Source organism: Gambusia affinis, linkage group LG21, assembly GCF_019740435.1.
Source record: "Gambusia affinis linkage group LG21, SWU_Gaff_1.0, whole genome shotgun sequence".
NCBI lineage: Eukaryota > Metazoa > Chordata > Actinopteri > Cyprinodontiformes > Poeciliidae > Gambusia > Gambusia affinis.
The window spans coordinates 17,753,593-17,780,896 of NC_057888.1; the positions used below are offsets into that span (position 1 = coordinate 17,753,593).

Below are 27,304 nucleotides of genomic sequence, written 5' to 3' on the forward strand. Positions count from 1 at the left end.
CGGGGGTTTTTTTTGTCTTTATTGCTTTGAGTCCCAGTGAAGCAACTAATATACCAATATATCCTATTGGGATTCTTCATTTGTTGTCTCGGTTCGAGTCCAAAGGCCTCCTGTGGCACGCGGAGCAGAGGTGGACAGAAGGTCATCAGAGCTGATTCAGGAGCTCCACTGCCTCTTTGTGGACCTGCCGAGGGACACGTGCTGGTATGTTTACGCGATCACAATGGCCACATGCAGTACAAACCAGTCGTACAACGCCTCGCGTGTTCATGTCCCTTGGACTTTGTCGAGTTAAACCCGCAGACTTTGACATAACTTTGTGGGAGTTCATGCAACAAACGAACACAATGCTGTACAAAACTGAAGCGGAAGGAAAAGGAGACGTGGTTTAGCATTTTGTTAAACCAAAACACAATGTTGCAAACCACAGTTCTCAAGAAACTCTCGACAACTTTGGTTTGCAAATGTATTCAGCGCCCCGTGGGTTAACACTCTGTAGAACCATGTTTTATTCCTAATTACCGATCGGACAGAGAATACCTGTGAAGAGCAATTTTCTACTCTTGCTACAGATTCTCTTTTGGGTTTAGGTTTTAAACATTCAGGGAGTGTCAATACTTTTACAAGATAGTACAATAGCTGTGTGTGTTTATACCTCTTTGTCTTCCAGTGTGTGAATGGGATACTCTTTAGCTCTGGTAAGCCAGTGAATAGCTTTCTCCTTGTCTTTCATGGCGATGTAGGTCTTTCCCAACATCAGGAGGTTTTTGCTGTAGAAGTTTGGGTCGACTGTACAAACCAACGATTACAGAAGACATGCTTAAGTTTAGAATGTTTCTATATTATTATTACTCTCAGCTAAAGGCAGCAGGAGCTGCTCAATGATTAGAGTACAAGCTGTTGTACCTTTCTCGGCCTTTAGGAAGAACTCCAAAGCCTGAAAAACGCAAATAAAACTAGCATTCATAGATATCAAAGATCAGTGACTGATTAAGGCTAAAACTTAGAAAAGAGTCCAACCTCCTCGAACGTAGATGTAGGCGGTGTTGAGAAAATTACAGCGGCCACTTTGCGCTGATACCACGGCAACTCGGCAAAAGCAAAACACCTAAGGAAGAAGAAATTGTCTTGGATGAGATTTCACTAGACCATCAGCTCTACCTGGATTGAAATGCGTCAGAAACTATCAAACGATCTGATGAAGTCTTCAAGACATGTGAACTGGCACTGTGCACAACTGAATCATCGTCAATTTCTGGTGTTTCATACTTTAAAGTCTCAGCCGTGGAACAGAATAAAGGAGAATAGAAAGATGCAAAAAAAAAAAAAGCACTACTAGCCGCAAACCAGTAGCTTGCCATCATTACGTTTATGTAAAGCGTCTTTGAGAACCCTTTGACAGTTGAAAATATAATTTTATATAAGCCTGATTTAATTTCATTTCAAAGAATGGTGGTGGAATTTGTATAACACACTTCAGTAACGAGTTCAAAGTGTTTTAAATCATAAAAACATAACACATTATAAATTGAGACGTAGTTAATTAATGCTACTATCCTCCTAGGCTGTATCCACTTCCATTTAAATTTGACTGCGATGATTGGAGTAAGAGACGAAAACGAAAAAAAGACTCACCAGTAACCTAGAATGTGTAAGGATGTGGCATCTTTAGGGTTAAGCTCAATAGACCTCTGGAAGGAAGAAGAATATTAATAAATGTACCGCTTTTGTTTTAAGACGGTGACCCAGATGTTCTCACCTCCAGATGCTCCCGGATGATGTATGAATTTCCAATTTTAACCTTGACTCCCTCAAATTCCCCGGTGTCGCTGAGGCAAATGGCGTACCACTGAGTAAAGGGAAGGGGAAGGAAAAAAAACTAAACAAAAAACAAGCATATTTCATACTGGGAATACACCGCCGAACGACATTTTCCTTAAAAAAAAACATAATTGTTTTTTTTTTTTAAGGAAAAAAAACAACCATTTTCACTTCTTGCGGTGAAACAACCGACTTACTTTGTGTGCAGCAAAACATTTGTCGTCTCTCTCCAGAGCCCGCTTTGCATATTCAAAGGCCTCAAACGTCAACTGCTTCTTCCTCCCGGTGTCTGTGTCGGGCAGGAGCGACAGGTCCCGAGACGCCCGGGCCAGCCTCCACAGGAACTCTGCATCCTCGCTGCATTGGAAGCACACAACCTGCGTGACGATCTCCCACACTGACCAGGAAAAAAAAATCCCAACTTTTGGTCCACCCATGTGCTACGATCAGTTGATACAGCGCCCCCCTTTGGTGTTGGATTGACAAAACGACTACAACAAAAGGGTAACCTTATTGTCATCCAGTCAAACTTTACTTGTAGAACAATTAAGTTTTCACAGGATTAAAAACCAGATTCCTCCTGACGTTGTTTGGTTTCCCTAAATCCAAGGAAAACGGCCGATGTTTCCCGTATCCTGGATACGTCTGAGTGAGGTGGCTCTTCTCAAGTTTGCAGGTATCCCTTTCTTGTTAAGCTCTTCCTGTAGCACTTTTTTTTCCTTCCACTTAACTTTCTGATCTGCTTTAATACAGCAAAGACCAAGCATATGACTTAGCCTTTTTTATGTGTGTGTGTGTGTGTGGCTGGTCTCAGTGACCGTCAAATTAGCAAGCAGTCTCCTCCATAAATATGTAGGCCGTAATATTTCTGTGTAGTATTCATACTTTCTGAAAAACTCCTGAATTTTGGATCTTGTTTAGCTGTAATATTTGGATATTATAAACATCTTGTATTGAATCACCAAAAATAAATAATCTTTCAATTTAGTCTTGTTTATTGAAATTTGCCTGAATACGAGTGGCTGCAGTTCAGGCTCACCTGTCCTTGTACTGCAGCAGCAGCTGGTAGAGCTTCTCTGTGTCTGCGCAGCTGTACAGGTAGTCTGCGTGCTCCAGGACCTCATCTAACCCAGACACAAAACATGACAACCTGCTGTTATAGTTCAACACCTGCTGTCAGTGGAGGTGCAGCCGAAAAGTACGGAGTCTATTTCACTCCAAAATCACTTAGACTTTTAACATTTCTTTCCACCCCCACCACATCCAACCCACAGTGTGGCTATTTACCTTTATTTAAAGCGCAGACCACGGCTGAACTCTGCAGCTTACGGAGAGCTTGGTAACTTAGACCAGACAGTACAGGGAGCCCCAGCAAGAATGCTGCTCTTCTACTCTGTGGACAAGAACAGGTCAGAAAACCAAAGGTAAGGACAAAATGTTGTATTTTGTGTTTTATTGGCTGGTATTCTAGTTGACCTAAAGGAACACCCTATTTTTATAGGTGTTCACAAGAAAATAAAGTTTGGTTTTATCTTGAAGATTACGTTTGTCATGCACTTCTGAACTTCTCGTTGTTGCTTCCTGAACTTATTAGATGCCAAACACGATTAAAGAGCCCTGGTGAACTTTGATCTACTTTCATCATCCATCACTTTACATCAACCCCATGAGAGTGACTGGCAACCTCTGTATTACTAAGAGAGGTTGCCAGCTGAGCAGTCAGAAACAAAGCATAAAGTATTTACACCAAGAGCACCGACTATCCAGCTGGCACTTGTCCGGAAAAAGCGGTTCGACCCCCTGATCCTTCCGCCTTTAGCGCCGACTGCAACTTCCAGCAAACTCCTGTTCACAAACCGCGTTAAAACCCTCCCAGCCATCATCTGTCAGATCCAAATGTCCAACGAGCAGGAACTACACGGCTTAATGTCAACGCAGGCAGCAGCGAGCAGAGACAAACAATGAACATTCAAGAGCACAAATGCTTTCTCGACGTTGTTAATTGGTTTAAAAAAAAAACAACAACACAAATATCCCTAAAACTAACTCGGGTTGTTAAGTATAACAACCCTAGTTTCACTGAATATATATCTAAGTACAACTTCACATGCATTACTTACTGTTGTTCAATTTAAATACGGCAGCAGGTGGGACGTTTTGTGTTAAATTCCAACTAAACAAAGTGTTGACACTCTTGAATGCATCCCGTTGACTACAGCCTCTGCTCGTCCCTCTGTTACCGATGAGAAACAAGCAAACACCTTAAGAGTTCCGGGTTATTAAAACTGAATAATAAGCTAATTTGTAAAAAAAAAAAAGAATTTTTTTTTTAAAAAAATCCTATCGTAGTTTCACTACGACGCTGTTTTAAAATGCCCACTGTTCCTAATTTTCCACAGTCATCGGGTTTGATAGGTTTAATGTGGTTATAACTTGACCAATCAGAGTAAAGATCAGCAGGTGGCTCCACCCACACCGACTCGCCCAGCTGTTGCTGTCAGATAAACCTTAGTTTTCATTACTCGGCCGAAGCAGAAATAAGTTGTTGGATCAAGAGCTTTTATATCAGGTGCTGACCGGGTAAATTAATGTGAGTAAGTCTCCATGTTCTAAGGAGTAGATACTGCAAGTGATTGTAACGTGTTTTGGTTGGTCGCCACACCCCTCTCAAGGTACTGCAGTGTGTCTGTACAGCAGCTAAATATGACGTTGACAAGTGATGGTAGTGTTTAGAAAGTCTTTAGGAATGATATTACAGTTTGATGAAACCTTTGCATAGACAGGAACTGTCTATGCAAAGTTCAAATTCTAAAACAAAGTCACTTTCCTGGTTGATGTGTCAATGATGTCCATTCTTTATTTTTAGAGTAAATATAGTGTTGTTGTTTATATGGTCATGTAGTTCTGTCACTGAGGAAAATAAGTTTTGGCAACACTATTGTGCAACAAGTTTCCTAACCATGTAGATTCTCCACGTAATTCGCAGTAAAATTATATATTTAAGTGTATTTTGAGGAATTTTTAAGTTGTTTTACAACAAAGGTAATGCATAATTATGCGAAGAAAAGAAGATAATATATGGTTTTCAATTATTATTTTTTTAAATCGAATATATATGGTGTACACTTCCAATCAACCATCAATTAAGCAACCTGAATTTATTGGCCATGGTGGAGCGGCGACGCATGTAGGAGACCTCAGTCCGTCACTGATTCGACTCCCGGCGTGTCGCTCTCTCATAACCCAATTTCCCGTCAATTCACCGTCAAATAAAGCCCACTAGAGCAAAATAAACAAATAAATACAATCCTTAAAAAAAAAAAAGAAAGAAATTCTTCTTGTTTGTTTGTTAAACAGCAGTTTGTCTTCTTAACAAGTCCAGGTGGAATGGCCTCAGCAGCTGCCTCGGCTCCCGGGGCCACTCACCTGGCCACCAAGGTGGAGCTGACCATTTGGTGTGAAAACCTGATGGACATGGACGTCTTCTCAAAGTCGGACCCCCTGTGCGCCCTTTACATCAACACTTCTGGCTCCCACTGGTACGAGGTCTGTGTTGGGTCATGGTGGGAGATTGTCAAAGTCATCCACATTCTCACGACAAATTCATCCTGAGCAACGCGACGTGACGTGATTAATCTTTCCCCATCAGTTTGGGCGCACAGAGATGATCCTGAACTGCCTAAACCCAAAGTTTGCCAGGAGGTTTGTCATTGACTACTACTTTGAGATGGTGCAGAAGCTGAAGTTTTGCGTATATGACATCGACAATAGTACGTATGACTTGAGTGATGATGATTTCTTGGGGGAACTCGAATGTACACTTGGTCAGGTGAGTTATAGTTATGTGTGGAAAAAAAAAATCAGTTTCTTTTACTTTTTCAAAGCAACAGAGTTGTTTTTGTTATTTACATCCAGATAGTTTCCAACAGGCAGATGACCAGACAGTTGTTGCTGAAGGACAGGAGACCTGCAGGCCACGGGACTATTACTGTACGTGAACCCAGGGCTCATCCAACAATCTAAAACATGCTTTATAATATACTTCACTGTACTGGGTTGTGGCCAAAACAGTAAGTCAGATTACAAATAAGCTTGTACCCCTGTGTCAATTGAATTATAGATATGTGCTGAAGAAATAACGGACACACGAGTGGCAAACTTTGAAGTGTCAGCGAGAAGGCTTGACAAAAAGGTACAAATGTTTTTGTTTTGGAGTTTCATATTACTCGAGCCGTCATATTTTGTCCTGTATGTGATAAAATGCCTCTAATGTTGTTCAGTTTCTCTGGTGGTCCGACCCTTTCTTGGAATTCTACAAGCAGACAGAAACAGGATGGCAGCTGGCTCACAGGACAGAGGTAAACATATTTATTTGGATTTCATGCACCCGCAGGACGGTTGCCGTTGCTTCTCAAAGTCGGAGAAGCAACGGCGTTTGTTCTTGTTTGTGCAGGTTGTTCACAACAACCTGAACCCAGTATGGAGACCTTTCCGTGTTTCGTTGCGAGCCCTCTGTGGGGGAGATGTGGAAAAACTAATAAAGGTAGTCTTTTCTCTTACATTTTACCGTGATGGCAAAAGTTAGTAAAGTGCTCAGTTATTTGTAATGTTTTACACTAACATCAACATGTTTATTGACACGCCTTGTATAGATGTTTACAACCCTAGAATAAATATCGTTTTGTAGTTTTCAATCTATAACACTAGGAATTTATATATTTTAAAAAATATAAACTTCAATTTGAGTTTATGTATTGAGTTAGCAAAATGCTAGACCAACAAATGTATGTTAGCACTGTCAGCGTTGAGTACGCGAGAGACGGGCATAAGATGTGACGTTTACATTTGACGTAAACGTCAGTTCCGTGTTTTCCCAAAACTAAGCACTCATTATATAAATGCCAATGTATAGGGCCTGCTCAACAAGAGCACCTTCCAAATAGACCAGTTTGAGTGAAAGTGGTGAAAGGTGCACGACCAGAAGCCGCGACAACGCGCTAGGCGAGCGCGCGGTGCTGGGTACGGTGCGGTTTTTTCCCGTGAAGTATCAGGAAATGTTTACACGCATAGCATTCCTTATGTACCCTCGCTCCCGGTTCAACGCGTCCACCACACACCTAGCTTAAACCCCAACTTTTCTGCTTCCTCTTTTGCAATTTATGTAGACTCTGTTTGAGTTTCGACGGCAGTCTGCTTTATAGAGTAAAGGTGGCTGATTATAAATGTACGTCACATATTATTTCACATTTTTGTTTCTAGAAAAAAAAAGTTAAATTTTTCTTTCTCTTCACTTAGATGTGACGATAGTTTCTCAAGGTTGCAGCATATCTTTGAGCGTTCATCATTATTCTCTACAGATCATGTATTCTGCCAAAAAAAAAATAAAAAATCGCGGGTCGTTGTCTCCTCATCTTCACATAATTACGTCGAAGGGAAACGAGATTACAAGTGAAACGTGCCTCTGATCATCCTAAAAAGGCAAAGCATATTTTATAATATTTTATAATTTATTTATTGTGACACGAGCAGTTTTGCTAATTATTTCTCAATATATTTCCCTCTACATGACAAATATCGTCAGAGTAAAGGTTGCATTTGTTAAGTTTTCAGTGTTAGATCGTCACACTAGCACAGATAAACTTATAGTCTTTATGGATTTTATTCAATCTTCACAGCTTCTGATGAACAACATTTACTATGTATTTTTGTTGAAAAATATGTAAGATATTAGGATTAAAAAGCAGGTGTGCTTACTTTTGATCTTGACTATATGTGCCTGTTGTTTGAAAATGACCCATATTAACATGAACTAATATGTTTTATTAATTTAATGACCTAAAGCTCTGAACAAAAATGTCTGCTGCTTTTATGGACTCGTTTCTCTCACATGCTACTAATTCATGCTGTATTGCACTTTCTTTTCCTTTTTTTTCCGTTGTGTAACGCTACCAAACCTAAAAAGAGGCAGTGTTTGTCACCCAGCTGAAAAGACATATGCATGATTCGTGGATGACGGTGTGAAGGTGGGCTTTTTCCCTTTTCCTTTTTTCATTTGAACTCATCTGAGGTAACGCTGCTGCTTATAATATGATAAAGCGTGCATAACACTGAAGCTTAATATGACAATGTTTCTTTTTGAGGAAAGCCTTCTTCTTCTTTGTCTTCTTCTTCTTCTTCTTCTCCTTAGGTGGATTGCTACGACCACCACGTGAACGGCTCGCACGACCTCATTGGGAGCTTTAGGGCCTCGCTAGCAGAGATGCTAGCAGGAACACACCTGTCACCAGTGAGAGATTTTCGAGACTTTTTCTATTTTTGGGACTATTTATGGTTTACAAAGATTAATATGTCGTCTCTTTTCATCTTCAGGTGGAATTTGAATGCGTTAACTCCAGAAAGTTGAGAAACAAAAAATATAAAAACTCTGGGATCATTTGCATAAAACGTTGCCAGGTAACTATGAAAAAAAAAGCAAACAAGATATATAATATACAGAAAATATAGGTGAATATGTCAAAAAGGGAGGTCCAGTATGACATTGATATTGACCCAAATTTTCACATCGGTGACTCCCTAAAAAAAAAAATCTATGAAATGTGATGCTGAAATGTTTTGCACCATCTGATGGTAGCTTATTTGCATCATCACTGTGGTTCAGTAGTAGGGAACTTATTTGGCAGCCTCCAGAAGAGCCTTTGTAACTCCACACAAAGTTTTCCCAAAATTTTCCAGAATCCAGTCTCATTTGAGTCGCTCGTCAAGCTTGCTAAAACCGTACAGGGGTGTGATCTGGTCTGAACGGGTCTCAAGAGTCTGAGCGTTGAATTTCAGACGACTCCCGGTTACTCTTGTTGATGTACGTTTTACAAATCTTACCACACTGTCACGTCTTTCAGGTAGAGAAGGAATATAGCTTCCTGGATTATGTGATGGGAGGATGTCAGATCAACTTTACGGTGAGTTTGGCATAAACTACTTGGTCTGGTCTTGCAGAATCCTCTTTTATTTTTGCGTTCTCTCTCTCTCTCCGTCTCTGCGGCCAGATTGCCATTGACTTTACAGGCTCTAACGGCGATCCCATGTCCCCTCAGTCCCTTCACTATATCAGCCCTGACGGCTACAACGAATACCTGCAGGCCATCTGGGCTGTAGGTAACGTTGTCCAAGACTACAACAGGTAAACTGCATATTGTCCTTAATTGTAACCATTGTTGATAAACTTTTTTTCTTACCAAGCTCGGAAAGGAGCTAAGATCAGTGTAGACAAAATCACAATGTGGGGAAGAAGTTTAATGGCTGACTAAAATCTGAATTTACAACACAGCAGTTAATAATTATTGAATAATGACTAAAAGTGAGTGGGAGGGGGAAAAACATTCCAAAAGTTAACATCTTTATTTTGTCTACATATTTTGTAGCATTGTCTGTAGGTTTGCTAAGGGAGTTTATGGTCAGAGGCTAATGCTGTTTGGGAGGAAGAACTCGATATGTATAGGTTTGGGAACCCCCGGTTTAGACCATAGCTTAGAATGACCTAGTCAAAGTACAGACTTAATTGAAATTGAGAATCTGTGGGAAAACTTGGAAACTTGTGTTCACAGACTCTACATCCCATCAGACTGAGCTTAAGCCAAATTTGCAAAGAACCATGGGTAAAAAAAGAAATATACATAAACAAATTAGACCTACAAAGCTGGCAGACATTCCCTAAGTCATTTCTTTTCCAAAATAGAACCTTTCTACCAAAAGTGAATATTAGCACAAAAAAAATCACCTCCTCTATCTTTTCAAAAGACTTTTTATGAGAAAAAAAAAAAATCACTTCTGGTGAAATAAAAAAGACTTTTAGGCCATTATATTAGGAAGAAAACGATATATTGCAGAAAACCATGCAGATATTGCTTTCTCTTGCACAACCGTGAGCCACTTTGTGATAATCCATGGCACAGAATCTCCATAAAATACATGAAAGCATGTGGTTTTAACATGACAGAATGTAAAACCCATTCCCATTTCCTGTGCAGCAGTGTGTCACGTGGATAAATGACTTTGCTGCCTCTCCACAGGACTAGATTTGACTGGATGAATGTTAACTGTGACTTTCTTTATGTTTAGTACAAAGATGTTTCCAGTGTTTGGATTTGGAGCTGAGATCCCTCCATCATGGCAGGTATAAAAAAAAAAAACACTAGTCAACCTGACAATCTTTCAGAATACTTCATGTTTTATTAAATAAAACTGCTTTTCAGATGTAGCAGAATATTTCAGCTCAATTTAACAATCTTGAGTTTTTACATTAGCTTTGTGTATGTAGCCATGAGAGCTCTTTTCTTGCTAAACACCGTCAATACCAGGGGTGTCCAAACTTTTGGACCCAAAACCATAAAGTCACAAGGACTCACAGAGCAAAAACATAAGGCAGTAAAAGGATTTATTTATTTTATCTGCACAAAGATAAACTAAGCTGCAAAAATTTAATTACACAAGTAAAACAGTTGATCTTTTAGTGTTGGGAAGGGATGTGTAAATTGTTGTAGATCCAAAATACAAAACAAGAAAAGGGATCCACGTTACAAATTATTTTTAAAGATCTCGACTGAAAATAATAGAACCTTCTTTTTTTCAATTCTTATTAGTGAAAAGAAGACTTGAGTCACTTTTATTGAAAAGTACATAGCCAAGTTTAATAAAGTCATTAGAAGCACCCTGTTATGGAGATCTTTTTTTTTTAAATGCCTGATTTTCAAGTGCTTTCTGCTAGAGCCAACATAAGATTTTAATGTGTCTGTAATAATTTTCGCCTGATTAAAAATAAGAAGTCAAAATTTAATCTTGACTCAGTTTGGACACACTTGATCTCCATTCTTTCTTCATGTGCCTGTGCGGCAGAGACAGCTGTGTCATGTCGTTTTTAATCTCACGCCGACAGGTTTCTCACGAGTTTCCCATCAACTTCAATCCAGCAAATCCCTTCTGTGCAGGTAAACCTTTCGTCGAGTTTCGATCGCAGCTGTGCTGGCTTGTACCCTGAGATGATTGTGTGCGTGTGTGTGAATGTGTGTGTGCTGCAGGGATAGAGGGAGTGGTGCAGGCCTACCGTCAGTGTCTGCCTCAGTTGAAGCTGTGGGGTCCAACCAACTTCTCTCCAATCATCAACCACGTGGCCTGCTTCGCCACACAAGCTCTCCAGCAGAACGCCGCGTCGGTAGGCAACCATTTTGATACTTTAAAGGGGGGCAGTGTTATGTGCTTTCCAGGCATGTAGTGACGTTTGCTAATTGTTGCTGGCTAGTCTGAAGGAGTTGAGTGGGACAGGATTGCTGTGTAATGTGGAAGCTTGGTAGCCAGGAAACTTTGCTCAGAGGAGGAGCTTTGTCATCAAAGGCGGGGCTAGGTCCAACCAGGCTGAACGGTTGCCATGGGAGATTAAAGGATTTCTCAAACATGCATGAATGAATCAAGGCAACACTCCAGGAATGTTTTTGATAAAGGAATAACGTAATAAAATGATGTAAAGTTAAAAAAAAAGTATGTCGAATTTATCTCTTGATTCATGGATTTTCACATTTCTGACAAGACATTTTTTTGTCTCCCAAAGTGTTCATTAAAGCCAAAAAAAAAAGAAAAAAGTGTAGACTGTTGAGTAGAAACTGGAAAATAAGTTTAAAGCTATTAATTTCTGTCTTGTCCCTTTATTTGTGTCCATGCGCAGCAATACTTTGTGCTGCTCATCCTCACAGACGGTGTGATCACGGACATGGACCAGACGCGCGCTGCCATTGTGGCGGCGTCCCGTCTGCCCATGTCCATCATCATAGTGGGTGTCGGCGGCGCGGACTTCGGCGCCATGGAGTTCCTGGACAGCGACGACAAACTGCTGCTGTCCCCCACGGGGGAGGCAGCCGCCAGAGACATCGTCCAGTTTGTGCCTTTCAGACATTTCCATGTAAGCAGCGAGTCAGAACCTTCAGATCCATGGTCCAAAAGGTCATTTTTGCCCTCAGTTAAGCCAAAACAAAAAAAAATTGTTTAGAGCCACAAATGTATATTTTTCTTTTTAAAAAGGCAATTTAGAATTTATCATAAATATTTGCAATCCAGCAAATATCTTTTAAAAAAGTTGTTTTGTTGCAGGGAAACAGCTTGGCTCTTGCCCAGAGCGTCCTGGCAGAGCTTCCTGATCAGGTGTCGTCCTTCTTCAACGCTTACAAGCTAAAACCACCGAACGTCTTCGGCGTGCCTGAGCCGTCCTAATGGGAAGAGTCAAAGCCACCCAACATGTCATTTGGGACTGAGAACCACCTTCCTGCATCTCCTCCAGTTTTTCATTTAGCATAAAAAAGCTCAAAGAAAAACACAACACCTACCTCTGTGACTGACCTTAAATCAATTCATGACGTAAGCAAAGCGTTGTGATATCTGCAAGAATTTACAATAACTGAGACAGCCTCTCCTCCATCCTCAATGCATCTGTTTACATTTCTTTTATTGTTTTTAATGTGTGTGTTGGCGGCATCAGTTAGCCAACTTGCTCTTTGGTTACCTAGCAACATCCGGATTCATTTGCATAGCTGCAGTTTCAGGTTTGGCCTCTAAGCTGCAATGTGGAGTATAAGGAGAAAATGAGTACAACTCTAGAGAAAGCTAGATAAAAAAAAACAAACAAAAAAACCCTAATCAATAATTATTAATATTGACTGATATGAAAGCCTTATATTGTAATGGATGCATTTTTCAACCATATTGTCCACCCCTGTATATTTAAATAAGAATAAGTCCAAGTGCAAGGAGTCTGACTGTGAGTGTGATACAGGAATCTTTGTGTTTTCTGCCATTTTGCAGTAAATTAAAAGAAGGATTTATGAAACTTAATTGAACTGGGGTTTGGAGACGGAACAGGCTGCGACAGGACTTTCGTGTGCATCTCCTGTAGCCACTACGTCTGTGCTTGCTGCAACTATTTCAGGCTCAAATAGCTTTGAAGACAGGCTAACTCAAGCCAGAGTTATTCTACATAAGATGAAAATAAATGTTGATATACACATTTATTTTTTATAATTTCATTCATATTTTATTTTTGTGCTTTTATGAGGATTAAGAGAGACCTGTTAAACAAAAACAAACAAAAAAAACAAGGGTTTTAAATCAACACTGTTGATCCTTTGGGATGAATCTGAGAAAAATAACTGTACTGTTGCAAAGTTGCTAATACAGATTATATTTCAGGATGGAAAAGCCAGTCTGGACAACGAATAATAAAAAATTATTTTAATGATTCTGGGAAAGCCCCCCCTGCCTATATAAATGTAACTTACGCACCTGTACAGCACACGTGTCACGTGAAATACGGGATATTCAAACGAGTACGAGTGAGCGTGTAAATATTATGCAACCCGTGCATTGTGTGCACTATTATCTTATGTTTGTGGGTTCGGAACAAGATGTGGTGACTGGAAGCCGCGGGGAAGGTGGAGGAGCGACCCGGTGTCAAAGTGTTTCTGGTTCCGTCGATGACAGGAGAACACCGCCCATCCTGCAGCTAGCTAGCCAAGCTCAGTCTCTTTCTGCTGGGTTCCCGGAGGACGGACGACTAGAGAAAAGGTATGTTATTACCCAAGTGAACAACTGGCATAACTACATTTTTGTTCACTATATAAAAAAAGGGTGAAACGTTCTTAAAAAAGAAAAGAAAACAGCGCTGAAATGTGTGCATTTATAATGGCACCGCTCGCTTTTAAGGAACGAGGCTCAAACTGATTGGGAATAGCGGCCAGTTTCGACTTAATATCCCGTCGTGTCAGGGGTTTCACTACTATCTGCTTACTTTCGAGTTTATTCACAGGAGCCATTTGACCACGTACAGTGTTAATGTTTATCTGGCTATAATTGCAGAGCGCTAAATGTCGGCTTTGCTTCTAAAAATATAATATTAACCAGAGCAGTTTGTCACAAACATAAGCTAACTGATCAGAGTTCAGTTTCTTGGACTTGCAGAGGAAAATGCTGTCGCACTTTTACCGACTACGCCCTTTAATATCCGTCTAGTTAATATAACATTTCTATACAAGTCCTCTGTTCTGTGGTGTTTGTGCTTTTGAAACCATGCTAGGGGGCTTTTTTTGGTGTTCTTTCTTGTTGTTATTGGCTAAATCTTGTTTGCAGGCATCTCTGTCTATCAAAAAGGTTCAGATTCGTAATAATTATAGCATTGCTAACTGAAAGTAAAACATTAAACCTCTCAGCAACTGCTCATATAGTTTGACATTGGTGATGTCATAAATATGATTCAACAGAGCCAGCACTTCTGTTTGATGGCCTTCCTTTATTCCTGTAAAGAGTTCATCATTTCACCTCTCATAACATTTTTATGGAAGAGAAGCAGACCCACAACATCACAGAAGATTTCTCTACCCCCCTCCCCTCCTAAAGCTGTAATGATTTTTGTTGCACATAAACTGTTGTACTGAACAGAGACTTTGAAGCATCAGCTCATTAGACCGTCATTCTCTTATTGGTTTCCTGTTCAATATAAGCCCCACTTCAGTGTGGCCAGAGCTACACTAAATGTTTGTCTTTATTTTCTGACATGTATGTTTTTGTTGTTTGTTTTTTTTTTTTTGAAGGTCTCCCTCTGACAGCGATGGCGTCATTTGGAGCACCGCAACCGAAGGCCACAGACTGCCTGACCAAGGTGGCGCTCAGCATCGCCTGCGATAATCTGCTGGACATGGACGCCTTCTCCAAGTCTGACCCCATGTGCGTGCTCCAGTTGAACTCCTCGGGTCCTCACTGGTACGAGGTGAGCGCTCGGCTATTTCTGTCCTTCGTCGCGTTGCTCGCGGAGAAGATCTGGACTTTGTAATACGACGCAGCTTTTTTTCTCTTCTTTTTCTTTTTTACCGTCTCTTGCGCCAGATTGGGCGAACGGAGAAAATCCAGAACTGCCTGAATCCCAAGTTTTCCAAGAGCATCGTCCTCGACTACTACTTCGAGACGGTGCAGAAACTCAGGTTTGAAGTGTACGACATCGACAGCGAAAACTGCACTCCAGAAGAAGCGGACTTCCTGGGACAGTTTGAGTGCACCTTGGGACAGGTCAGAAAGAAAACGTCAGCTACTTATCGAGCTTCGTGCGTCTTGTTTGATTTGTGAAAACGTAGAAATTTCTATTTTAAGCTAGAGTTTGCAGCAACTCTTACTAAACTGACTTCCTGTGACTCTGTGCTCAGATTGTGTCCTCGAAAAAACTTACAAAACCTCTTGTGAAGAGAGACAAGACGCCAGCAGGGAAAGGAACGATAACCGTGAGCTTATTTGATTGATAAAAACTTATAACGTACTTCACCTCTTTTGCTTTTAGAGCATTGCTGCTCACTGTAGGTGACTGGAACCGCTGCAGTTCAAGTGGGCCATTTCTGCCCTCTGTGCAAAATAAAACATGTTTGGAGCTGCTTATGTGACTTGTTCAATAGAGATCAAACATAAAAGATTCATAAACAGAATAAATAAACACAGTGGTTTTATGTTTTATATGAGGGTGTGAAAGCCCCCATATAAAACCTCAATGAGGTCTATTGAAGTTTATAGCTGGGGGATGATAACATGTGGAAAAGGTCAAGGGATGGGAATTATTTTTCTGATTTTGTGGGGTCTTTTTGGTACTATTTCTTTTTCCAATTTCTAGATTTGTGCAGAGGAGAGAAACGACAACAGGGTGGTGGCGTTGGAAGTTGCTGCCAGGTCATTGGACAAAAAGGTTTGGATGACTAACTGACTGTTCTGCTCGCCGATTGGTCAGATTACTCTGCTGCTGAATTTTTAAACTCTTGACCAAATCGTTTTGTCAATACTGAATTATTAAAGGCAGATGATTGACGATGAGTCGTCGCATCATCGTGACTTTCATGATTAGATCAGATCCTGGTGTGTAATGCGCACAAAAATGTAGCCCAAAACCGAAACAACTGATTGATGTAGTAATTATTAGGGATGTTGCTAATGATTATTTTGGTTATAGATTAATCTATTGATTATTCTGACGATTAATCGGATAAAAAACAATATTGCCTCATTCTACAAACTTACTTGCATTTAAGACATTTTGCATTCAGTGTTGGAAGCTTACAACTCATTTTATTATTTTTAAAATATGAAAATAAGCATTTTATTTCCTAAAGTAAAGAAAATAAAAAATAATATTCCGTTATTGAATTCTTGATCATATGTAGTAAAGGACATATAGTCATCAACATTTGAAAGGTTTAACCCTTTCTGCTAGGGTTGATATATATATATATATATATAACATGATAATTATTTTAATCCGATTAATCGTTTCGGTCCTGGTGATTATTGAAAACAATTTCAAGAGAGAAATAAATATTGGCAACTCTGTTCCAACATTTGTCATAATGTAAGAGTTTATGACTTACATTTGGAAGTCTTAACATTGCTACGGTTAAAACAAAGTTAACTACGGCTCTCTGTTTTTTCCAGGACTTTTTTGGCAAGTCCGACCCTTTCCTGGAGTTTTACAAGCAGACAGAAACTGGATGGCAGCTGGCCCACAGGACCGAGGTACAGACACAAAGTGCTGTTTGTGATAGTGAACTAATTACTCCTAAGTTTAAAGTGTGCACCGTTACCAAACATTGCAGCCGTGATGGTTTTTCTAAAATAATTTCTCTGGTTCAGGTGGTGAAGTACAACCTAAACCCCATATGGAAGCCATTCAGAATCCCGATGCAGTCCCTCTGCGACGGTGACGTGGAAAAATCTATAAAGGTACATACACTACAACCTCAGGCAGTATTTCTAAAGATAAGAAGCTAGAATCTCCTAATGTCTGAGGCTTCTTCTTGAGTAAAATCAAGTCCCCTGGACATGTTCTGTTACGTTTACAAATAAAGAAATGCGTGTTGTTTGTTTTATGTCCATTTTTTAACTCCATTAAAGCACACTTATATGGAACAGATGCTTTCCAGGCAGCACAACAAGTGAGTTAACTGTTAGCAGAGTGAGTGAGTGCACTTCACTTGAAGGATGCAGTGTCTGTGACCGGACCGGCTGAAGTCCACGATGCATCCACATCCGTCTTAAAGGAACACACCCGCTTCTGAGGAGACTGGTCCATTGCTGAACTCGCCTGTTTTTAGTCTGTGATGAGATGATGCTGTGGTTTGGGTCAGTCATTCATGAATTGTTCTCAACTTGGAAATTTCATATTAGTTATAGTGCGCCGCAAAAGCACTCGCACTGTATTTTTCCACATTTCGTCAGTATTTTATGAGACCAACGCAATGTAGGACATGAATGGAAAATGGGGGGAAAAAACTGTACACACTTCTCAGATTGACATGTACTCTGAGTAAATACTTTGTAGAACAACTTTTGCTAAAATTACCATAGCAACTCTTTTGATTTATGTCTCTACCAGCTTTTCACATCCAGGGAGCAATTTTGTTTTTCTTTTTGCCATTTGTGTCCGCGCATCCTTAAAATGTCTTAAATTCATTTTTTAAATCTGAAGTGGTCTTAAATGTGTTAATCACACATATTAAATTTTGTTGTGGCTGGACTAGTTAATCTTCTATATTCTATGTAGTTTATTTTTCAGAATCGTGCTCAGACGTCTTTATTGCATTCTGTGACTGTGGCTATTTCTAGCTAGCTGCTAACCTTCTTTGAATCTACATATAGTTTTTTTTTAAATAAATTAAATTTTCCATTACTTCTACTACTGTACCATTACACACTACATTGTGTTGGTCATAACACATGGAAAAAATCCAAAGGATGTTGACACTTAACCAAACCCTGTGTTACGGAACTATATTGGGGCCATAAAATAATCAATTCAAACTGAGAAATAAATAAATAAAATTAAAGCAAAAAGATTTGAAACAGGAAAAAAAGATCGTTACTTGTCAGATACAAGGTTTTCTTTTCAATTCCAGACGTCTGGCTCTGTTTGCCGTGGGGGCGGGGCCTCAAATTACACGGAGGACAAAAAAATCTGAAACTAAAGTAAACCTTAAATCTTTCGTTTTAAAAACAAAAAATTCAACAAACTTCATTCCTTCAATATAGCTTTATTCTGCTTCCACTTGCTAAAAATTCAACTAAATCTTACTTTGCTAGTTTTGTTTTGACGTTTAAATTGAACTTTTTTTTTTCTTCTTCAAATCTAAGTCAAAATGCAGCTCCTTTGTTTTACCTGCTAGCTATATGGCTAAACACTAAATTGGTAAGAGAACCAATGGACCAGTTTCTCCATAGGTAGAATTCTCCATTAAGATGAATGACCATCAGCTTTCTTAGCCGTGGATTTCTGTAGGCTGTAGCTTCTCCTAGCTTGTCTGATCTCTGCTGGTCGCCTCATACTCTGTGTTGCGCTCTTCTGTTTTCTCTACACCAACAATGTGTGTGTGTGTGTGTGTGTGTGTCTCTCTCTCTGCTAGAGATTTTCACTATCAGTGTCACATTGAATGCATCACCCTCATGCTCTTGCCTCATCTGCTCTGCCTCCCGCTTGCCTTAATTGACGATACTAAAGACTAGTGAGACTCTGTCCTGGTCCTCCCGACCCTCTTGTCTCTCCCAGATTGACTGCTACGACCACAACAACAGCGGCTCTCACGATTTCATTGGCTCCTTCCTCACGTCACTCTGTCAGATACAGCAGGCATGTCAGTCATACGCTGTGAGTTGAGTTTAAACCTTTGTTTTTTTTTTCACGACGCGTTACAAAAATACCTAGTAAGCGAAAGGTGCCGGTGAAACCTGACTGGTTTGAGTCTCTTCTCCTCAGGCTGAGTTTGAATGCATCAACAGCAAGAAGAAGCAGAAGAAGAAAGGATACAAAAACTCTGGAATTATCATTATAAAACAATGCAAGGTATTTGTTGCTATTTCATACGACATAAAACATCATAAAGCAAGAAAATAAATATATGATTTTAAAGTCATCATAATCCCATGACTAAAACATATGTGGGCATTCCAACTCTGACAGAAAATAAAATAAAATAAAGTAACATAAGCAAGCACGTTTAAACATATATTAGTCCAACTAATTTTAATGAGGAGATCTGAATCTGCTCAGGAATACGAGTGAGAAGGAATCTTTATAGTAAGAGATCCATTTCACTTTCACTCGGCCCATAAATAGTTTATTCTGCTGAATTATGAAAGACTGCAAAGTACAGGAGCTCAATTTTACTGGCGATAAATGACAGGATGTGTGTGTGTGTGTTACATTACACCTGTCAAGAAAATACCCATCTATAATTTTCAGTGCTAGTGACCAACACTGGTGGCGGTCCTGCTGTTTGCAGCCAAATGGTCTTTTTTTCTTTTTTTTTTTTTTTAGCACTACTTTGTATCATTACTGTTGGAATGCTGTGAAAATGTTAATACCTAATTTATTTGTCTTAACATGTTTTAGGACAACATAATCCTAATGTGAAGAAAAAACGTACAAATGCCCATCTTTCGCATTGACACATGCAGAAAGTTTTGAAAACCACGTAGACTTTTCTTTCCACTTGACAACTATGTGCTACTTTAAGGTTTCTTTCTAAAGGGTGAAGTTGAGTTCTGTATTTTCCAGGTCTGGATACATTTTAAAAAATGTAATCAGAGTGTGGAGGAATATTTCTATTTCCTGACTTAATTGTTCCCTGTTTCAGTGTTTGAAACTTTTCTCTGTTGCGTTCTTCCCTCTTCCTTTCCTCAAGTCCATCCTCCAAATATTTTTTCCTCCCCTTCTTTGTGGCTTTTCTTTTTTTCCTTAATTCCTGTACCCGTCTTTCCTTCCTTCACTCCTTACTTCCTGGCTTTCTACCTCCATTCCTTCCTTAAAGTTGAGCCAGAAGAAGTATGAAAATCTTAAATGGAAGATGCAGTTTTCTATTATGACTATGGTTTATGACTATTAGAATATGTATTGTTTCCTTTATTTCATTTTAGATAGTGAAGGAATACACATTTCTGGATTACATAATGGGCGGCTGTCAGATTAACTTCACGGTGAGTACTACAATCTATTGAAAATTATTTCATATCTAGTAAATATTGACAAAACTTCCCATTGTGTTTGGGTGATTTTTTTTTTTTTTTTTTTTTTTAAAAGACAACTTTTAACGGTGATGTTGTTTATGCTTGGGGTCAGATTGCTATTGATTTCACGGGCTCCAATGGGAATCCCAGTTTACCCACATCTTTACACTACATCAACCCTCAAGGCTACAACGAGTATCTGGCAGCGATCTGGGCAGTCGGTAACGTCATCCAGGACTATGACAGGTAAAAAGATTCGTTGAATGCATGGTAAACCATAAGGTAAACCTATTCAGATTTAAAATGAGGCGCGTTGTGCAATTGTTTGCAGAGGTCAGGTTAAGGATCTGCCCTTTGACCGTGATTGCAACACCTTGATTCTCAATCTTTAGCCATTCTGTTGTAGATTTGCTGCTGCATTCATGTTGCTAGCAGCAGACAGCCTTCTATGGGTAGATCTGCTGGGATAATGAAAATGGTTTGAAATGTTTATGTATATATATTAATATGTGTGTGTGTGTGTGTGTGTGTGTGTAGAGATTTCAGTTCACACAGGTTCACCAAAATTTGACAATAGCAAGTCGGAAAAACAATGATTTTCAGTTTCAGCTGCACATTCAGAAGTTTCGAAGAAGTCAGAATTTGAGATAAATTGATTATGGTTCAAGTTGGTGGTATAATGGTGACCCCTGTAAAATAATTGGAATTATTATTACTCTGTTTATTTATTTAATAAATAAGAATGACAATCATATGCATATTTCATCCTTTAAAAGGTATATTTATTATTTAACGGGACGTTTATTTGTAAATGCATTGACTTCATAGAACATTCACATTAAATGATCTTATTATATAGTTTTTAAGTGATCCCCCCTCCCCCCCCTAGTTTGGACCTCCATACACTTCAGAGGTCACATCGTGGTAATTTGGACCAAAACATCTGAGGAGTATTTTGACCATCTCAGTTAGCCAATACCACCAACATTTAAGATGGTGCTTCAGGCAAAAGGGAGCCAACCCTGGTAGTAGCAGTAGGTGTCCCTAATAAAGTGGCCGACGAGATGTTATAAGCAATGATGTTTGTTGCTATAGAGAATAAATGCGAGGAAGTCAGGTCCAACTAGAGCAGCTCTGATCAATCGTGGTTCCTCTTTTCTACCCTCCGTCTTAAAGTCGCCGCAGCAGAGGTTGGAAAAGTCAATACAGCTGTAGTAACTGCATTCCCTCAGGTCCTCCCCATACTTTCCAAATGCATGGGTAAACTTCCTTGTGCGCTCTGTTGGGCATGAAATAATGGAACAAATGACCGATTTACAGCAGAGGTGAACCAAACCCAGCGTCCTTCTGAATGAAGTTCTTAAGAAAACTCATGGGACACTCACTGCAGTATGTCCGGGGGAAAGTGTATGTCTTAGTCCTCCATGTTGGTTAACTCCCCATGAGCAACACTCTTGTATAACTTCCTTCCCACAGTGACAAGATGTTCCCCGCCTTTGGTTTTGGCGCTCAGCTTCCTCCAACATGGCAGGTGATTGATTTTAGCTGTTTTATACTTTAAAAAAAAAATTTTTTTTTAATTTTTTTCGCCCTGAATCGGTGTACCTTGTCCAGACACGTTCGTTTGACATAATTAGTTGCTCGTCTGCAGGTCAGCCATGAGTTCCCCATCAACTTCAACGCCTCAAATCCATTCTGTGCAGGTAAGACCTCGATAAGTTCCTTATCGTGTTGGGGCTTCCTCTTTATTTCTTGATGTACTACATTTACATGCTGATGTGTAGAAACAAGAGATCCAGATTGTTTGCGTGACCCATATGATTTCGGTGCTGTTTTCGTCTGGTTTCGCAGGCATAGAGGGAGTGATCTTTGCCTATCAGCAGTGTCTGCCTCAGGTGAAGCTCTACGGTCCAACAAACTTCTCTCCAATCATCAATCACGTGGCCCATTTTGGCAGAGAGGCCTTACAGCAGCAAACCGCCTCTGTGAGTTGCAACAAATGTTTAATTAATTGCAATAGTTGAAAGGCTTATAGTGGCTGAACTTCAAACTCAAATGTATTTTCTGGAGATTCGACATGCTTGACCAACACAAACAATGTCTTCAGAGGTTTTTTCAAAGGAAAATCTGAAAAGTTGTGTGTACTAATGTCCTCTTTCATGATGATGTCAAATTACAGTATTATATATTAACTTGACTTTATTGAAATTTATATCAAGTTATAATGTTATTCCCTCATCAAAAACATACCTGCAGTGTTGCCTTGATTCTTTTATGCATGTTTGAGAAATCCTATAATCTCCCATAGCAACCAATCAGCTGTGCAAAACATCTGGTTGGACCTAGCCCCGCCTTCGAGAACGAAGCTCCTCCTCAGAGCTGCAGTTTCTGAGCTTCTGCCTCGCCTGCTCGGCTCCTTCAGACTAGCCATCAGCAATTAGCAAACACTTGGGGGAGCAGGGCCTCTGCTTAGCAGTGCAACGCTAGTAAAAATGTTGCTAAAGGGTTGGGCCATGTTGTGATGACTTCCTGAAGGCGGAGTTTCAGAAAGAGCAGGAGTTTCTTAAAGAAGCAGAGGCACAATTTCAAGGTGTTAAATTACAAAGTAGATTTTTTTTTTGTCATATCTGATATAAAGCATTTTTTAACAACTGAAGTGAACATAGTGATTTGATTATGCTGCAAAATGGCACTATGTGCCTGGAAAACACATAATACTGTCCCATTAATTTAATCTGCGTTGTCTCCCATCTCATGCAGCAATACTTTCTAATACGTTCTTTAACTTCACCTCCAATGAACAGCTGGAATGTTTCTGGGTGTTGGAAGATCTCAGCGATCACAATCACACATCAAAACTGGTTTTCATACATTCTTGTAGCTTGGTGCATATTAGGAAAACAAACAGTTTAAAAAATCTATATCAGTTAATTTTGTATGACTGCAAAATGTTGCAACCCAGACAACATTTAACCAAATGTTAATCTAAGTTAAGTCCATCGCAGTAAGCAAATGAACAATTCATCTATTGATTGCATTCAAATAACTAACATTTTCAAAGGACAATTTTGTTTAGAGACTTCATAATCAATTTTATTTATGGTTTTTATTATGTGTGCGCTTTTAAATCCATTTAGTTTATTGTTTTATTATCATATGTAAAATGTTTTCCAGTTCCAGTGTGGAGTCTTATGTACAAAATTAAAGTTTATTAGTCTTCGAGAGGGCAAACTTTCATTATTATGCCATTATGAAAATATTAATTGAAGATCATGACAATACATTACTATTGTTTATTGCAAAGCTTTCTGGGACAATTTATCATCCAGATAGATAGATAGATATGTATGTGGGTGTTGACTAATTAGTCTGTATGCATCACTTATGTATCATTTTGTTATGCACGAAATGTGTCATTTTGTATGTATCGTTTTACAAAATGATACATACAGTCTGACTCATCTGATCAGTCAGAACAAATTGCTTTTTTTTCATAGCTGAAGTTTAAAAAATGAACTAAATGCACAAATCATGGGAATCTTTAGACTAATGTGACATTCATGTCCACAATGAATGTGTGAACTTGTTCAAAAATTTGCATTTGCATGTATTCTAAAGTCCCTTCTCTCTGCACTTCCTCTGTTTTTACAAGCCAGTGTGCTATTTAGTATTTCCAGTGACCTGCTGTATCCATAGCAACATAACCGTAGCATAGCGCATTGTTTCTTTGTTTCTCTGTTTATGGTGTTATTAGATTACTGACTTGTTCTCCTCCTGCAGCAATACTTCGTCCTGCTGATCATCACCGACGGAGTCATCACCGACATGGATCAGACGCGCAACGCCATCGTCAACGCCTCGCGGCTGCCCATGTCCATCATCATCGTCGGCGTGGGAGCGGCGGACTTCAGCGCCATGGAGTTCCTGGACGGAGACGACGGAGTCCTGCGCTCGGCCACCGGCGAGGCCGCCATGAGGGACATCGTGCAGTTCGTGCCGTTCAGGCAGTTCCAAAACGTAAGCTCTGGCACGCTCCACCATGCAGACGTGTTCCACCGCGGACGATGTTTTAAGTGTCGCACATCTAATTTCAGGCAGGCACTGCAGCACTCGCACAAAGCGTACTGGCAGAATTGCCTGACCAAGTGGCCTCCTTTTTCAATTTATTTGACCTGAAGCCCCCCAGCGACCCCTGTCCTTCCTAGACATGTACGACTATCCTATCCTGTTTTCCCAACTTGGTTTTCTCCTCTCTCCTCTGCATTTTGTCCTCTGCACAGCGACGCGCTTGCACACTGTAGTAATGTGTCCTTTCCCAACTTTTGATCCAACCCGGTTGGCATGCAATCATGTGCTGTCTGTTTATAATATTTGCAAAATTAGCTACCTAGTCATTATCAAGTTTTGGATCTCTTTGAAGCTGCATTTATTAGAAGAATTATAGTTGTAACCAGATATTTTCATACAGTGTAGAAAAAGACATGTCCTTTGGTTCTCACTTACGTCAGACATTTTTTGTTGTTTTATGTGGGTCTGGGTTACTATAATTGTTTCTTTCTGTTAATTTTTAAAAATTCAATTAGAGATGCACAATATATTGGCATAAGGATCGGTATCAGCCGATGTTAGTAATTTTTTAACTCATAGATATCGGTCCAATTAGTAAGACTGGGCTGATTAACAACCGATGTTTTTCTCCATCTCGTTGCCATTTGTGTTTCAGGATGGGAGGGGGTCGGCCATGTGGTGCAGCACAGGATTATGGGATGTTTCACTAAAGCAGAGTAACAGTTTAGGTGTTGTGTTCACTTTCACACTGCGTCAAAAGTGTCTGGAAAAATAATTATGCATGATATTGGAAAATATTGGTTATTTGTCATAACGTCACAAATTTACATTGGCCCAAATTTTCATTCTGGTGCTGAATTCAGTATTTTACACAAGATAATATGGTTTTTAACAAAAGTGTGAAAGTCACATTATGGTAACAATGTCAGTGAATCTTCTTTTTTGCAATCTATGTAAATACCTGGTTCCAACTTTATGGATGGCAATGCTAACACTTGCCTTTCTTTAGCTGCTTATTCTCTTGCTTTTTTCACATTGCGTATATCAAGCCTATGTATTTGTCCATCCTCTATGGTTACCCTCCCTGTTTCTCCTTTCTCCAGGGTCCTCAGGAAGCTCTTGCTCAGTCCGTCCTGGCAGAAGTGCCGGGCCAGGTGGCGGGCTTCTTCAATACCATGAAACTGAGCCCGCCTCACAGCAACGATCCTCCCTCTGACCTCCTGGCATCGGCGCCCCCTAGTGATGCATGCTGACAACCAAACTTCTTCCTAAAAAATGACGAGTCCCCTTCAACTCTGAAGCCTCTTTGTTAAGGCGTGTCAGTGTTTCGAACCTAACCTAGCATGGCCTATGCCGAGGGATGGAAATGTTACGGTATGTTAACACTTTGCAGCAGTTTTATATAATCCTCACATTTCCCAGGTTTAGCCTCGTTAAACGAGACATCTTATGGCATTACACATATTTGCTGACATTCTTACTGTACCCCTGCACTGTCCTTTAACCTGCATCTACAGCCCACTTCTATTCTGCCTGTGTCACAATAGAGGTGCATCACTGCATATCTTTCTTCCGCTGTGTCTCCTTTGCCATGGTTAGAGTGTTAAATCAAACTAGCCCTTCAGAAACTATTAAAGACAGTTTTGCTGTATGTGGAAGCAAACAGTATCTTGTCTCATCTCAGAGTAGCACACACAGTAAACTGAAGGTGGCGTTACTACAGAGAAACAAACACAGAAATACTTACAGACGTTATTTTCTCATAAGATGTGTTAAATTATTTTAGTTTAACTAAAGAAAAAACGCCAAATAAATTTAGTAAAACAAATGCCTGTTTCTACTTTGGTTAAGAACTACAATATTAGGTTTGTAACCCTTATGTTTCTTGCACTGTAATGTTTAAAAAGGGCAACTATTGCTTCTGTAAGTAAAGTCTTTATTTGTTTGCTCGCTCGCTCCCTCTCTCTCCATTTATATATATGTATATATATATATATATATATATATATATATATATATATGTATATATATATATATATATATATATATATATATAATATCATATCAATTTCATTTACCTAAAGAACAACATAAATGCAGTTAGTAGCTCTGACTTACTATCAGTCGTAGTTTTCCATCTGCCAGGGTGGCATGACCTACATCTAAAAAAGGTTACCACTTTTAGATGATTCGATTGATTGATAGATGAAATGTTTTGAATAAATGTATATATTTTTCAAGAACAAGGCAGCTAATATCAGCCATCTCCTCAGTCTGTCAGTTCTGAAGTCCGATGATATAAACGTAGTTTTTTCCTTAATCCCCATTTTACTGCAGTTACTTCCTTGTGGGTCTTTATATGTTATGCTGTCCCAGAAAATGTAAATAGGTTTTAGGATTCAAAGCGAAAGCTTGTCAAATGTTTACAGAATGGATCAGCTATATGTCACTATTAATAATGATTTGTACTGAATCAAATTTATGCTTAATTTGACTGATCATTTGGTGCTTCTACGCGAGTGGACTGGTTCTTTATTAGCATAATCAGGGAGACCTAATAGAGGAAATGTTTTATATACTAAACATATGCACATAATAGAAGACATTCACTTTGTCTTAACAAGTGTCCAACTATCCCTGTATGTACATTTTATTTAGTAAATGTAAAAACAAATTTTTGACTTGTCTTGCTTTGTTATATGTCTTTGTTATATGTGTTGATTCTGCCTGTATTTTGTTTTTGTTCTATTTTTGTCCTATGCAAAATTGAGTCTATAAAATCAAGATGATCAAATAATTACTGACTTATTATGATGTTTAACCAAATATTTAACAATTGGTATATAAGAAAGGCTTACAGTGATTCAGATACACAATGGCATTTATGTAAAAAGTTAGATGTTCTATATTACCATCCATAGTCAATTTCCTAATAGCCTTACAATTCATGCCTCAAGAAAACAATAGAACACTCCTATATTACAAGTAAATACTAAAACATTTAGCTCGCTGGATGTCTGTTTTTCTGTTCTTTTTACATTTGCTAAAATGGCAACAAAAAAAGCTGAGCATTTTACAGGTTAATAAAAAAAACAACATAATTTTGAAAGAGTTTGTTTGTCTGGTTTATTCGTGCAATTGGTACTCCTTGTGAAATGGTGAAAACGGTCTAAAAATAATCTAATCTTTCATTGCTTGAGGATAGCCTTACATGACAAATGTAGGAAAATAAAGCATTAAATGTTCAAATTCATTTTCACTCTGCCAATTTGAATTCAGTTTGAAAAATAGCAACCAAGTATGTCAACATCAAGCCTGGAATACTTTGCAGAATGACATGAAGACCAAGATCTTG

General features: G+C 39.2%; 3 protein-coding genes across 9 annotated transcripts; 2 read left to right on the plus strand and 1 right to left on the minus strand.

Annotated features, from left to right (window-relative positions):
- Window position 1: 1 nt before the first annotated feature.
- rmdn1 (regulator of microtubule dynamics 1) lies at window positions 2–3,785 on the minus strand. Its single transcript, XM_044104766.1, has 10 exons — window positions 3,567–3,785; window positions 3,109–3,214; window positions 2,861–2,945; window positions 2,019–2,178; window positions 1,760–1,849; window positions 1,636–1,691; window positions 1,021–1,108; window positions 907–937; window positions 656–789; window positions 2–184 (listed from the first exon to the last, which is right to left on the minus strand). The coding sequence occupies exons 1-10, from the start codon at window positions 3,702–3,704 to the stop codon at window positions 146–148; spliced, it is 927 nt and encodes a 308-aa protein (XP_043960701.1). The 5' UTR covers window positions 3,705–3,785; the 3' UTR covers window positions 2–145.
- A 503-nt stretch (window positions 3,786–4,288) lies between these two features.
- On the plus strand, window positions 4,289–13,029 carry LOC122824311 (copine-3-like). Of its 6 annotated transcripts, none has more exons than XM_044104757.1 (16): window positions 4,289–4,411; window positions 5,204–5,367; window positions 5,471–5,650; window positions 5,737–5,811; window positions 5,942–6,013; window positions 6,102–6,179; window positions 6,275–6,364; window positions 8,009–8,107; window positions 8,191–8,274; window positions 8,718–8,777; window positions 8,865–8,998; window positions 9,937–9,991; window positions 10,751–10,802; window positions 10,893–11,026; window positions 11,534–11,767; window positions 11,956–13,029. In XM_044104757.1, exons 2-16 carry the CDS (start codon window positions 5,209–5,211, stop codon window positions 12,073–12,075), a joined length of 1,626 nt encoding a protein of 541 aa, XP_043960692.1. In that variant the 5' UTR covers window positions 4,289–4,411; window positions 5,204–5,208; the 3' UTR covers window positions 12,076–13,029. The 6 variants fall into 6 exon arrangements, with proteins under 6 accessions (XP_043960692.1, XP_043960694.1, XP_043960693.1 ...); XM_044104759.1 differs by having other exon boundaries at window positions 4,312–4,411; window positions 5,199–5,367; XM_044104758.1 differs by having other exon boundaries at window positions 4,337–4,493; window positions 5,199–5,367.
- Window positions 13,030–13,147: 118 nt separating this feature from the next.
- Window positions 13,148–27,033, plus strand: LOC122824310 (copine-3-like). Of its 2 annotated transcripts, XM_044104755.1 has the most exons (17): window positions 13,155–13,422; window positions 14,445–14,620; window positions 14,737–14,916; window positions 15,051–15,125; window positions 15,506–15,577; window positions 16,318–16,398; window positions 16,516–16,605; window positions 18,425–18,523; window positions 18,632–18,718; window positions 19,792–19,851; window positions 19,994–20,127; window positions 21,358–21,412; window positions 21,533–21,584; window positions 21,733–21,866; window positions 23,662–23,898; window positions 23,976–24,090; window positions 25,053–25,187. In XM_044104755.1, the coding sequence occupies exons 2-16, from the start codon at window positions 14,462–14,464 to the stop codon at window positions 24,084–24,086; spliced, it is 1,626 nt and encodes a 541-aa protein (XP_043960690.1). In that variant the 5' UTR covers window positions 13,155–13,422; window positions 14,445–14,461; the 3' UTR covers window positions 24,087–24,090; window positions 25,053–25,187. The 2 variants fall into 2 exon arrangements, with proteins under 2 accessions (XP_043960689.1, XP_043960690.1); XM_044104754.1 differs by lacking the exon at window positions 23,976–24,090 and having other exon boundaries at window positions 13,148–13,422; window positions 25,053–27,033.
- The last annotated feature ends 271 nt before the right edge of the window (window positions 27,034–27,304 follow it).

Excerpts from the sequence above, each read along its gene's own strand:
- rmdn1 (XM_044104766.1), bottom strand. The coding sequence starts at position 3,704 with ATGATGGCTGGGAGGGTTTTAACGCGGTTTGTGAACAGGAGTTTGCTG. Across the intron at positions 3,215-3,566 it reads GGATAGTCGGTGCTCTTGGT|AGTAGAAGAGCAGCATTCTT; the intron begins GTAAATACTTTA and ends TCTTGTCCACAG. Across the intron at positions 790-906 it reads CTTCCTAAAGGCCGAGAAAG|TCGACCCAAACTTCTACAGC; the intron begins GTACAACAGCTT and ends TGGTTTGTACAG.
- LOC122824311 (XM_044104757.1), top strand. The coding sequence starts at position 5,209 with ATGGCCTCAGCAGCTGCCTCGGCTCCCGGGGCCACTCACCTGGCCACC. Across the intron at positions 8,108-8,190 it reads CAGGAACACACCTGTCACCA|GTGGAATTTGAATGCGTTAA; the intron begins GTGAGAGATTTT and ends TTTCATCTTCAG. Across the intron at positions 11,027-11,533 it reads TCCAGCAGAACGCCGCGTCG|CAATACTTTGTGCTGCTCAT; the intron begins GTAGGCAACCAT and ends GTCCATGCGCAG.
- LOC122824310 (XM_044104754.1), top strand. The coding sequence starts at position 14,462 with ATGGCGTCATTTGGAGCACCGCAACCGAAGGCCACAGACTGCCTGACC. Across the intron at positions 14,917-15,050 it reads TTGAGTGCACCTTGGGACAG|ATTGTGTCCTCGAAAAAACT; the intron begins GTCAGAAAGAAA and ends CTCTGTGCTCAG. Across the intron at positions 18,719-19,791 it reads TCATTATAAAACAATGCAAG|ATAGTGAAGGAATACACATT; the intron begins GTATTTGTTGCT and ends ATTTCATTTTAG.